The 13,283-nt window shown below is 40.5% G+C and overlaps 1 protein-coding gene across 2 annotated transcripts in view; it reads left to right on the top strand.

Annotated features, from left to right (window-relative positions):
- The window catches only part of FAM204A (family with sequence similarity 204 member A), a 33,455-nt gene that overhangs the window by 6,382 nt on the left and 13,790 nt on the right, over positions 1-13,283 (top strand). For both annotated transcript variants that reach the window (XM_027595976.1, XM_027595977.1), the window contains exon 6: positions 10,731-10,820. In XM_027595976.1, coding sequence (XP_027451777.1) covers positions 10,731-10,820 — 90 coding nt within the window. The remainder of the gene's footprint in view (positions 1-10,730; positions 10,821-13,283) is intronic.

Below are 13,283 nucleotides of genomic sequence, written 5' to 3'. Positions count from 1 at the left end.
CCTAAGGTATTCTCCTCATTAATTAATTCAGTGAAAAAGTTAAAATGTCTACTGTATGTGAAACAAGATGCTAGGTAAACAAGTAAATATATAGTTACAAATCATTAAAAAAATGGCATTAAGGAAATGAACAAGATGTTGTGAAGAAATTAAAATGGAGGCCCCACTTTAGTTTAGGTGGTCAGGGAGGGCCTTTCTTGGAAGATGCCACTTCAATGAGACCTGAAGGTTGGGAAGGAACCATCTATATACAGAATGCTTGTGTAGAGGTACTAGCCTGGGTAAAGGTCCTGGGGAAAATGAGTCATCGTGGGACATTTGAGTAACTGTAAGAATGTCAGCCTGGCTGGAATGGAGTCAACGAGGAGGAGAGTGGGCCAGGATAGGATCAGAGAGGCAGGCAGCCAGGGACCAAACTATGAAGGACCTGAAGTGGCAGAATAAGGAATGGGGTTTTAGTTACAATGTAGTTGAGGGTTTTAAGTTAAGGGAATGCTATGATCGAAGTTATGTTTATAAAGATTGCTCTTGTGGGGAGAATGGCCAAAAAAACAGCAGAAGTAGACAAGAAGAGAACAGTTAAGAGACTCTTCTAGGCACAAGAGGTGGTGACTTGAACAAGAATGATGTCACTGAAGATGGAGAAAAGTGGATGGACTTGGGGTCTACTGTAGGAGGAAAATGGACAGTATTTGCCTCTGATGCTTTGTGAAGTGGTGGAGAGGATTTGGGGAACGAGGAGGGGAAGAGAACCATTCCGGGTTTTACCTTCAGCAGTGGTGTGAATAGTCATGCTAGGTACGAAGATGGGAAGGCTGGGGGTGGGGTGGGGGAGAAGATTTAAGAGTGGGCCTGTCCACAGTTCGTCTGGGGCATGGGTGATATCAGTGGGCAGGAGTAGAGAGATGGTAAAATGAGGCAGGAACTCAGAAGAGAATGTGAACTGGAGATGTCATCAGTCTATAGATGATGTGAATATTTAGTAGAGTCTGGAATGAATCAGTAACTTACATACTAACCTGAGGGAGTGTAGACTCCAGGAGCATGAAAATTGAGCACTGAGTGGTAGGGCTAGAGGCTCAGGGGCCTGCCTGGTTGAAGCCCAAGTTTATTGTATCCTGCCTGTGTAGACAGATTCCTTCTTCAGGGATCATTTCTATAGACTGCTGTGTGTACATAGAGACCATTCTGATTAATCAGTATTTCTTGTGAAACAAACCTCAGATATTAAATGCATCATCGGGTGTTATTTTGTCTTCGAGGGCATGTGCATTAAGGAACTGACAGAGTAGAATTTTGCATGTGAACCTTTTGATTCCAGTTTTGCTAAGAATTATTGTCATTTAGCTCCTAGAGCACTGGGGAACTGGAAGCAGCACCCCTTTCTTTTCTTTTCTTTTTTTTTTTAAACATTTATTTATTTGAGAGAGAGCACACGTGTGCCTGGGGGGAGGGGCAGAGGGAGAGAATCTCAAGCAGACTCCCCACTGAGTGAGGAGCCTGATGTGGGGCTCGATCCCAGGACCCTGAGATCATGACCTGAGCCAAAATCAAGAGTTGGACCCTTAACCGACTGAACCACCCAGGTGCCTCAACCAGGATCACTTCTGCCATGCTAATTGCTGCTACTGAGCAATCTCTGTTTTACAAATGTTCAACAGGTGCAGAAATGCTTACATTCTTACAAAAAAAGATCACTGGTAGAGTTGAAACTAAAACCCAGGCTTTATGACACCACGCTCCGTTCTCTAGCTTCACTGCAGAAGGGCTGGTCAGCACTTTAAAAGGCAGTTGCTATGCTCCTGACCCCTGTGATTCTGGTGGGCTGGCAGGAGGGATCTTGTGAGAAGGATGTGTTGGACTGCATAAGCCTGTTCTAAAGCATGAAGGGGAGTGGGCTGGGCTCTGGCCAACCTGCTGTAGAGTCCCCAGTGCTGATTACATTGTTGTTTTGAGGGAAGGAATGGCTAAATATCGGTTCTTATAGGAAATTTTTTTAAAGTTTTACTCATGAATTAGGTGGTCTTTGATCTTCCATTATTTATAGTATTTGTTATGTTTTCTCAGAACTGTTGACTTCAGAATGTCTAAACTGTTTCTTGGTGAAGTTGTTAACCATTCCAAAAAGAAAAAAAAATTTGAACGATTTTTTACAATCTCTGAATTAGAATTTTATTTTTACCCTACGTATATGAAATTGTACCTTCTTGATACTGGCCAGATAATGGCTAAGTCTTATTCATTGTCTAAAATTTGAGATTTGTATAGAGTAACCTTAATAAAGGTTAGAATGACATGTGAAATCTTTTAAACAACTCAGTTTTATGAACTAGTGTTCTGTTTAACATAATACATTAGATGGACTCTAGGAAAAGAAATTTAAGTCAAACATCATTTTAAAAACAAGATTTCTGTTTAAGGGAAGTCCTCTCTAAATCCTTTTGTGATCACTCAATCTATTTTATGAGTTTGGATTTTCTTAACAGTAGACATTGCTCTGTACGAATGACAGCTGACTAAGAAAGTTATGGCATTTTTCTAAACAAGGAAACTGGTGCTGGCCAGGCTTGCCTCTGCCCAGGATTTTGCCAGCACTTACTATTCTATAAATAAATGCAAGCATAAAAGGAAAAGAAGTGTTTAGTGAGGCCAAATTATGTCACATCCTCTTGGTAGTTTAGCATGAGTGCGCGCCTGCAGATTTGCGCTCCTCCTTTGGTTTGGGATCACTGTCTCCCTGTTTTACAAGTGCCCCTCTTGCTGTCATGCTAAAATCTACTGTGAATCCAACAGAGTAAATAGACATTAAAGAATGTCTACATTGGAGGCACCAAGATAAAAACTAAGAATAAATGTAAGTCCAGCCGATAATCGCTGCTGCTCAAGAAATCCAGAGAGGATCATGAAAATCTGTGATGCGGTTTGGACAAAATTCACACGGATTTCTCGTCCATTATTTTATTTCTCTGGAGCAGAGGCTCATCTGTTACCATATCTGAGAGAGCCCTTTTATTCTGTACTCTCTCAGTCCTCAAGAATTGTAAAACAAAACTTCTTAATCGTGTGTCTATTGTGTAGTACCCCCATCCCCATGTTTTCTTTCCTTTTTTCTTTGCTTGCTTTCCTTTCTTCCTTCCTTCTTTTGGAACACTGCCAAGCTAAAACTTGCTCAACCAAGGATGTGTATTTACAATACTGCTGTCACCTGCTTTCCTGACAATGCAGAGAGGATTTTTTTAAATATAATTTTCTTAATATCCAAAGCTGTTTTAAAGTGTTCTTTGTGTTAATTGCAGCTATAATAGTGTTTCTGTAGTTCTGGGATTTATTAATAATTCTGTACTCACAACATAATTATTTTGAATCTATGTAGGAATTTCTTTAGAACAAATTTTACTCATTAATTTCATTACAAATATCTCAAGTATTCTTTCGTTGAATCAGCTTGATGAGTCAGCAGTCACTGAAATAGTTTTTTATATACTTAATGTATACTTTTTGGCATGAAAAACTAGAGTTAAGTTTTAATAGTTTTAAGAGTGCACAATGTCTTTGATAATTTTTTTAGTTGTTTATGAGAAGAAACTTTAATTGTATAGTGTAGCTTTTTTCAAATTTATTTTTTTTAGTAGAATGCTTTTTCCAACCAAAATCTTACTTGGAACTCCAATACACAGATGAGATGAAAGACTGCCTGGGTAGAGGGTGGTGGGGGAGGGATGTAGGGTAGTGGTCTGGAGGGGGCAGAAGTGGTGGTGGTGGAGGGGAGGGCTGGAGTGGAACCATGACTTCCCCTGGGATCAGTTACATACTTACAAAGCATTGTCTTTTGATCCCCAGGTGGTGACTCAAATAATTTAAGTAGGGGCGCCTGGGTGGCTCAGCCGTTAAGCGTCTGCCTTCGGCTCAGGCCATGGTCCCGGGGTCCTGGGATCGAGCCCCGCACCGGGCTCCCTGCTCAGCGGGAAGGCTGCTTCTCCCTCTCCCGCTCCCCCTGCTTGTGTTCCCTCTCTCGCTGTGTCTCTCTCTGTCAAATAAACAAATAAAATCTTTAAAAAAAAAAAACCCAAATAATTTAAGTGGGTATGATTTATAATAAAGGTAACACTGCTTATTTTTAGTTCTTTATTTTACCCCCTTCTTTATGGAGAGATCGCCTAATTCTTTTTCCCTCAAATATTAGGTTTAATTAGTCACAGCAAACTTCAGTGGATAGTTCATTTGTATTAAGCTTTAAAAATAGAATATATTATCCAAATATTTAGTCGCAAAATTTCTATAGAAATATATTGTTCAGTTTGACTGAAGGAGCTTTAATCACATGTTAAAAGAGATTTTGCATATGCACATGTGGATGATTGGTCCTTCATGTTAAACCTTATACCCATACATTTCTTTGATATTTGTCTTCTTGACCCGTCTGCAGCAAAAACGTTAATTAGAGGTTATTTATGGCCTCGTGGGAACCTGTTAGATACTGGCCTTGGATGTTTTTCCACCTATGGCCAAAGTGCTGCCTCTAAATTTGTTTGACTGTATTGAGGTGTATATACCTTAAGCTAAATTCTGATTCCTGACAAAAGGCACCTTAGAAGCACACCGAGGCCCTGCAGAGTATCATCAATCCCACTTCTGTGCTATGAGAGACATCATAGATAATTCCAGTAAAGGTACTCTTGGGTTCAGTTTAAGATTTTTTAGAAGACTTACTAATCAGACCTTACTTCATGAGACTACTGACTGACTCAAAGTTGAATTCTTGCATCTTACTTATACTTGGGGCTGAGGCCTTGATGAGTTATGATGAGGTCTGTAGCCATACGGAGCTAGGCCTCCTTTTGGTTTTAATGGTATCCTGATATTTAGATAAAATAATATGAACAGCTTATTTATCGAATGATGCTATATTCTAAAGTTTTGCTCAGTATTTTACATATATTTTCTTTGACCCTTATCATAAACTTGCAGAGGATGTGGTATTACTCTCTTTTTGCGGGTGAGGTAACGATAACCTGTAGAGGTTTAGGAATCACCAAGTTTCTTGGCCAGTAAGCAGAGGAGCTGGAATTTGAACCCCTGGGTCTGACCTCACCAGCCATGTTCTTTGTAAACTGTTATTAACTTATGATCTTAAGATGATGGAAATGTTTTACCTTAAGATTTTTTTTTTTTTTTTTTTTTTACTAATGTTAGCATTTGAGTGTATTTGCAATTTAATATCTTCTTATAGGAGCAGAAAGTCTGGGTGTGCATATGGAACCAGAAATTTTTCAGAGCCAAAAGGAACTATTATATTTTACTTAGATAAATTGTCCAAAAATAAAAAAATGAAAGAAAGAAAAAGGGGAAAAGGGAGAGAAAAAAGAAGTTCTATCTAGTGAAATTTTGTTGATTTAAAAAAAAACACTTTTAAAAGAGCTGAAAACAAAGTTGAACATGTAAGTGGAATTTTATATCTAGGAGAGAATTTTGGTTATCAGGCCTGTCGTCTCATTTCCTTGAAGGATACTGAGGCTTTGCTCTTCCTTTAAGGAACTCTCATTTGCCGGGAGCCGTGACCACCTCTCCTGACTTCTGTTCCAGTGCTCTTTCTACTGTATTGTGCCAGTGCTCTGAATGGCTGGGGGAATGGGAGTTGGTTGATGGTGAAGAGATAGATTTGTAGTTTTAGCTGACTTTTTCTTTTTAAGATTTTATTTATTTATTTGACAAAGAGAGGGAGAGCACAAGCAGGTGGAGCGGCAGGCAGATGGAGAGGGAGAAGCAGGCTCCCCGCTGAGGAAGGAGTCCGATGTAGGGCTCGATCCCAGGACCCTGGAATCATGACGTGAGCCAAAGGCAGCCGCTTAACTGACTGAGCCACCCAGGCACCCCTAGCTGACTTCTTTTTAAGTGAAAATTACACTTATAAGCTCAGCCGTTCATATAAGTTTCTAGAAGAGGGGAGTATTTTTCTTTTCTACCTTTGTGACATTAACTATAAATGGTGGCTCCATGATAACCAAAGGTAAGTTAGCAAGTTGATGCAGCAAAATGACCTGATAAACAGACCACTGGTTTATTTAGGGTATTGGTGGTAAAAATAGAGTGGATTCCTTTTTACTCATCTATGATTACTCTAGGTCCTGGAGTGAAGTAGTATAGCACCCAGGGCTAACCAATCTTAGGAAACCTACATAATTGGAGGGAAACATACAGAGCTATTATGTGGAATCAGCTGACAGGCCCAAGAATGGATGCCATTAGTGACCAGGTTGCTGAAATGAAAGGTTGGGACAGATTAAGTCTGGGTTGACGTAACTGGCTCCCCCAGAATTGGTGGTTAAGGGAAAATTGAAGTTTGCTATTAGTATTTTATTTTCATAAATGTTTGAGGAGATACCTAATATTCTGTGCAGAAGGAGAGCCCATTTATTATCATTTCTTAAATAAAATACTTTATTTCTCTTGTAAAAACAAATAATAAAGTTCTAGAGACAAGGACTGTGCTAAGCTCTGGGAGTCCAAGATGGAGAAGATACTCTCCATGCCTTCAAAGAAATGCATATTTCAGTAGTGGGAAAGATTTATACATCAAGAAGTACAAGAAAATGTGGCTCTTGTTTAATCATAGGGGTACTATTACCCCAATATTAATGTTGTGGAATTCTCTTGGGAACTTGTCAAAGCAGTGGTTAGGTAATGAATGTTCCTCATTTGGGTGGGACCCTTTCAGTATTAATGCAACCATGGATTACTGCACTGTGACCGTTAACTCAATAACAGAGACTGACTGAGTGCCTTCTGTGTGAGAAGACTGGGCTAGGTGCTGGGACACACCAAGCCGGTGACATACAGGTCTGCCCTTGGTGAGCCTGGAACCCAGGAGGTGAGATAGACCAACAGGTGCTGAAGAGAGTCATGGAGTGCAGTGACAGCACAGCATGGGGAGAGCGGTGTAGAAGGCACGTAGGTACTGGGCACGGGGCAGAATGAAGCAGGGTCAGTGGGTGTATACTGGTGAGTGAACCTGCAGAGGTAGAGAAGGTAACATTTGACATGGGACGTACAAGGATGGTTAAGATTTTTCCAGTAGAAACACATCAGATGCACAGGGGACAGTAAGAGAATGGTAAGTGTGACCAGAGATTGGGAAGTACAGCACTGCCCAAGATGGGGCTGAGAAAACATTATGGGAATCTATTGTGAAGGGATTTGGGTGCGATTCAGAAGGAGTAAAGAAGTGATCATGTTTTCAAGCTGGCTAATGACATGGTATCTCTATTTTAGAAAGATAGAAAACTAGTTTGGAGAAGGTTATCATCTTCCAAACAGGAGATGATGAGGCCTTGAAGAAGCCCAGAAAGGAGACATGAGACACCCTACAAAAAGAGTTAAAATAAGAGGAAAGGATTGGAGGCATTGAAGACCACTCAGGATTCTGTCTGGGGTGACTAAGTGGGTGGTCAGCTCTGACGGGGAAGCAGGGCAGGAAGTGATGAGCTTGTTTTTAGGCACAACAAGAAGTTGGAGACCCTATCTTTGCAAGGCTTCAGTATGAAGATAACTAGCAAGTAGCTGGAGATAGCGATCTTGGTATAGTTGAGAGGTCAGATGTTTCGAATTAGATAGAGATCTATAAAGCAGCTTATAAGAGGTAATTGAAGCCCTAGGACTGAGTACATTACTGAGAAGAAGGAAGAGTGAGATGTGAAATTGGTAGAAGCAAGTGCTTGGGAATAGCCAAGACAAGGTAAGATGTGGGAGGAAGTTGAAGGTATCGCTTAGGTCAGTAGTTCTCAAACTTACGGCCTGGTTAGCATCAGTGGATTGCTGGGTCTTGACCCCAGTTTCTGATTCAGAGCATGTGTATTTCTAACAAGTTTTCAGGTAGTGCTCATGCTTCTGGTCCAGACTTAAATTTTGAGAACTCCTGGCTTACAGTTTGAAAAGGTTAATCATGGGCGGCAGGCCAGAGAGGGAGGCTAGGAGAATCCAGGAAGGGACTGAAGGACTCTGAGAATAAATACAGTGGTGCCAGGGCAGGGTTACAAATGAAGACAGCGCAGGTTCACTGGCTATGAAACCATGGGATAAGTCAAAGGACAGAATCTTGAGTTCAGAGAGAATTCCAGATTTTAAAGCTTTGAAACTGGAACTTTCACGTAATGTCTATTGCATGGCCCAGAGGAAGCCTTTTCAAAGTATTGGTCTTCCGAGAGATACAGAGCTTGTATCTGAATATAGCTCAGTGTACTACTTCCTGATTTGAGAAAGTCTTGTTGTTCTTCTCCCCTAAAAAAGAAAAAAAAAAAAGTCACAGTTGTGTATAGTCATGTAGCTGGGTATAGTCACATGGTTGATTTGCATTCTGGCACAAGCTCAGTTCATAGACTGGCTCCGTTCACAGACCTGAACAGGTGCACAGACCACACTTGGAGTGTCACTGGCCTAGAGTATGGACTCTGGGGTGGGGTATTAGTTAGAGGTCCCTGAGGATGAAGGATGTTGGAAAAGTGAGTCCAGGATGTGTTTTGGACGGTGAGAAGAGTTCTTCAGAAATACAAAGAAGAATTTCTGTTTTTCTTTTTTTAAGATTTTATTTATTTATTTGAGAGAGAGTGAGCAAGAGAGAAAGCACAAACTGGGGGAGAGGCAGAGGGAGAGGGAGAAGCAGACTCCGTGCTGAGTGGGGAGCCTGACGCGGGGCTCGATCCCAGGACCCGGGATCATGACCTGAATCAAAGGTAGACGCTTAACTGACTGAGCCACCCGGGTGCCCCAAAAAAGAGTTTCTGGACACTGATTGGTGATCACAGGACCAGAATGGGAAGAGGACAGGAGAGCCACATGGCCTAGGATCAGAGACTAAGGCCTATTGAATGATGGTCTCAAGCTACAGTTGGGAGCAAGGGTGGTAAGTGTGTCATCCTATCAAGTCCTTAGGTGGGGTGAGGGATTGTGAGAAGGGATGATCTTCACTCAACAGGGATACTAGTGATGACCTTACTGGTCTGTGTTCTGTAATCTTTTTGAGCAGATTATGTGTGGGCATTTTTTTTTCTTTTCAAATTTTTATTTAAATTCTAGTTAACATGTAGTGTAATATTGATTTCAGGAGTAGAGTTTAGTGATTCATCACTTACATATAACATCCAGTGCTCATCATAACAAGTGCCCTTCTCCTTAAGACCCATCACCCATTTAGCCTGTCCCCTACCCACCTCCCTCCATCAACCCTCAGCTTGTTCTCTATCATTAAGAGTCTTTTATGGTTTGTTTCCCTCTTTGTTTCACGCCCCCCCTCCCACCCCATGTGTTCATCTGTTTTTGTTGTTTTTAAGATTTATTTACCTGAGAGAGAGGGTGTGGGTGAGCAGGGGGTATTGGGGGAGAATCCCAAGCAGATTCCCCACCCAGCGAGGAGCCTGACATGGGGCTTGATCTTAAGACCCCAAGATCATGAGACAAAATCCAGAGTTGGGTGCTCAACTCACTGTATCACCCAGGTGCTCCTCAAGTGTTTTGTTTCTTAAATTCCACATATGAATGAAATCATATGGTATTTGTCTTTCTCTGACTTATAATACACTGTGGCTCCATCCACATCATTGCAAATGGCAAGTTTTCATTCTTTTTGATGGCTGACTAGTATTCCATTTGTGTGTGTGTGTGTGTGTGTGTGTGTGTGTGTGTGTGTGTGTGTGTGTGTGTGTGTGAATTAGGCATTTTTAAGTCTTGTTTCCACAGAGGCTGCTCAAGAACAAAATTTCTCTTAGTTAATGGGTATAATCAAGCAGTACACTAACAGGCAGAGGCATTCCTGGGGTCCCTTTTACTAGATGAGGGAGAAATTGGGAACTGAAAACATGGAGGACACACTTAGCTAAGCCATTGTTAGGGCAAAATTTTCTTGTGAGAAGCATACATTAGACCATTTAAATATTTTTTTTATTTTCTGTGGTAACTATTTCCGCAAGCTAACCTCAATTATTTAAGTCTAAGCATCTTTCCATAAATGTATGATGAATCCTACCTCATCTGCTTGGTAATCGCATGAAAATTTTAATTATGATTTCCTGAAGCATTTTCACCTAGTGAATAAAAACATTTCCATAGGAAAATAAAATTTGTTCTCTTATGTAACATTCTTCCCCTATTTAATATCCAACTTAATACCCGTCCTCAAAGACTAGAGGGGCTGTTGAAGGAGGATCTCAAGCTACAGGAAGGGGCAGTAGAGAAAGGAGGCAGAGGAAAACGGTGGTTGAGAGCACAGGCTCTGGGCAAACCCAGATTCCTGTGATGGCCTTACCACTTCCAGACTCTGACCTTGGCCACGTTAGTGAGTCTGAGGCCTTGGTTTAGGATAACAATATTTTGTGAAGTTGTTAGGATAAATGAGCTTTCTTATAGGAGTAAGTCAGGGTCTACTACATTATAAGCATGTCATCATTTTAACTGTTGTTATCATTAATATTAATATTGTTATTAAGGGAAAGCCTAGTCCTTGAAGTCCTAAAAGTTTATATTGGCATCTCCTTTTTCTTAGTTCAAGAAGTTATCTGACCTTGAATAAGCCATTTGGTATCTCTGTGGCCTTCTCATCAGTAAATGGGAGTGGTACCAACTACCACAGGGGTCATCGTGAAAAATAAATGACCTACGTATGTAACATGTGACATAGTCTTTGCCAGCAAATGTTTGCCTTTTTTTCCTGCTTTTAAGCTTTAGGTTTCTTTGCTTTCTAGTCAGGCCTTGAAAAGAGCATAGACCAGGCTGTGGAAGAGTGGAACATTGAGAAGGCTGAGGAACTCAGCAACCAGCTAGCTACTCGAGAGGTGAGTCAACTGTAGTATTTCTAAGTTTTCTAAAATGAATGTACATTCTTTTTGTGACCATAAGTTAAGTTTGATATTCAAATATTCGATCTTAGCTTTGTTTGTTTGTTTTTTAAGTAGGCTCCATGCCCAGTATGGAGCCCAGTGTGGGGCTTGAACCTCACTGCCCTGAGATCAAGACCTGAGCTGAGATCAAGAGTCGGATGCTTAACCAACTGAGCCACCCAGGCGCCCCTCAAATATTAGCTCTTAGATTTTCCTTTCTGCCCATTTTCTTCCCTCTCATGCTGCCATTTATTTTGAAGTGCTGGGTTTTATTTTTGTCTTTAATGTTTTTAAATTATTCTGGTCTAAAACTTACGGTGGAAATAATCCATGATTGATATTCAACCCTAGATTTCACCTAGTTCAGAGAGTTTTTTTTTGCCAGTTATGATTAAAAGACTAGCTTTCTTTTTCTATTTGCATCTTTAATTTGGTTTAACTCTCCCTGAAGGCAGCTGTGTGTTCTAATGTCACTTCTCAAGGTTTTCCTCGCCCTCGCTTCCCCAAATGCTTTCTTACTGCATATTCTAAACTTTTCCCTCAGCTCAAAATAATTTTCAGCTTTTTAAAACTTATAGTCTACAATATAAAACTAATAGATATATTGAATATTCTTTTTCCAAGTACACAAAAGGCTTTCAGAAGATTCTGACTTGCACCTTTTGGGGGGGATATTTCTCCCATTGCTGCTGGGTATCACTAAGCAAAGTCACACATAGAGTAAAGAGCTCATATTGGCATTGTTGTGTTGTTCTTGTGTTTTGTGATTCTTTTTTGTCTGTTTTAGGGAAAAAGTTCTACCATAGCTTGCTTTTTTAGTGTATCCCTATGTTCTTCACCTTACTCTTAAACTAGACTCCCTTGGGTTTAATTACATGGAAACACTATCAGTCATCTGTGCAAATGGCTGGCCACGTGCCCTGTTCTTTCTTATTCACCTGCATAAGTGAGCTTTTGTTTTAAACTGAGACTAGTGACGAACTTAACTATTTCAGTATATTCTTCTGTGGAAGCACCATTTTGCTCTTCCATCTACCGATGACAAAAAAAATCCACTATTGATTGCTGTTTGTTGGTTTGTTTCCTATTTTTGGGTGCTGTCCACAAGTATCTTGGGTGGTGTATGTTTTTATGTAGGGAAATAAACAAGTCTAGAAGTGAGGTTTTGGGATTCAGAAGTTATCTTTTTTCCCACAAGCCTTTAAGATCAATTGTCATAGTAAATACTTCTGTTTGTAACATGTCTGTGTATGTGTACTTACTTATTAAATGGCTAATCTACAGGAAGTTATGAAGCTTGGAGCTTAAGTTTGGACTTAGGCAAGCAGCAGCATAAACGGCAGTTTCAAAAAGTGACATTAAAAAAAATTAACGTTTACTTTTTTCTTGTAAGATTCATTCTTCCCTTCCCAGCTTATGATACTTCTTGTGCTTTAAGTTTGACATTTGCTCTCTTTCATCTTTAAAGTAGCCATAATTTGATTTTATTGATTATAACATTCAACCAATAATAGTATTTTATCACTGTTTTCAAACAGAATGATTTAGGTGTTACATTTTTTTAAAGATTTATTTATTTGGTGAGAAAGAGAGCACACTTGCGCTTAGGTGCACAAGCACGGCGCGGTGGGGGGGAGAGGGAGAGGGAGAGAGAATCTTAAGCAGATTCTGCAGAGTCCCATGTGGGGCTTGATCTCATGACCTTAAGATCATGACCTGAGTCAAAACCAAGTTGGACACTTAATGACTGTGCCACCCAGGCACCCCATTACATTTTAATAAAATGAATCTGATAGTATGTTGAATGTACCACAACCTCGATAGGATTTAAGTGTTGGTTGGCAGTTATTATAGTGGCTTCTTTAGCTTGGTATTTACCTGGCACTTATCTCTACAAATCAGCTTTGTGTTAAAGACCATCTTTAAAATTCTCTTCAACAGTAGAGCACTTAATGTTTGTTGGTACTATTTTGGTACCTGGAACTTACTTTTCCATAGAACTGTTATTTTTTTTTTAAAGATTTTATTTATTCATTTGAGAGAGAGAGAATGAGAGAGAGAGAGAGAGAGAGCACATGAGAGGGGGCAGGGTCAGAGGGAGAAGCAGACTCCCTGCTGAGCAGGGAGCCTGATGCGGGACTTGATCCAGGGACTCCAGGATCATGACCTGAGCCGAAGGCAGTCGCTTAACCAACTGAGCCACCCAGGTGCCCTTCCATAGAACTGTTGTTAGAGGTAGTGGTTAAGTTTCTTGGGTAACCGCCAAGTATACATAGTACAGCAAATTATATCAGTATATCTCATCTTCAGATTTTGGGGAGTTGACCCTGAAATGTCAGAGAAGGGTGGGGAGGGACGTGCTTTGGAGCTGGAAGAGAGTCCATTGAGTAGAGTAGATATGGCTGCAAGGTTGAGGAG

Source organism: Zalophus californianus, chromosome 15 (genome assembly GCF_009762305.2).
Source record: "Zalophus californianus isolate mZalCal1 chromosome 15, mZalCal1.pri.v2, whole genome shotgun sequence".
Taxonomy (NCBI): Eukaryota; Metazoa; Chordata; class Mammalia; order Carnivora; family Otariidae; genus Zalophus; species Zalophus californianus.
The sequence above is the reverse complement of the archived record's forward strand: the minus strand, read 5'-3'. Positions and strand labels throughout refer to the sequence as shown.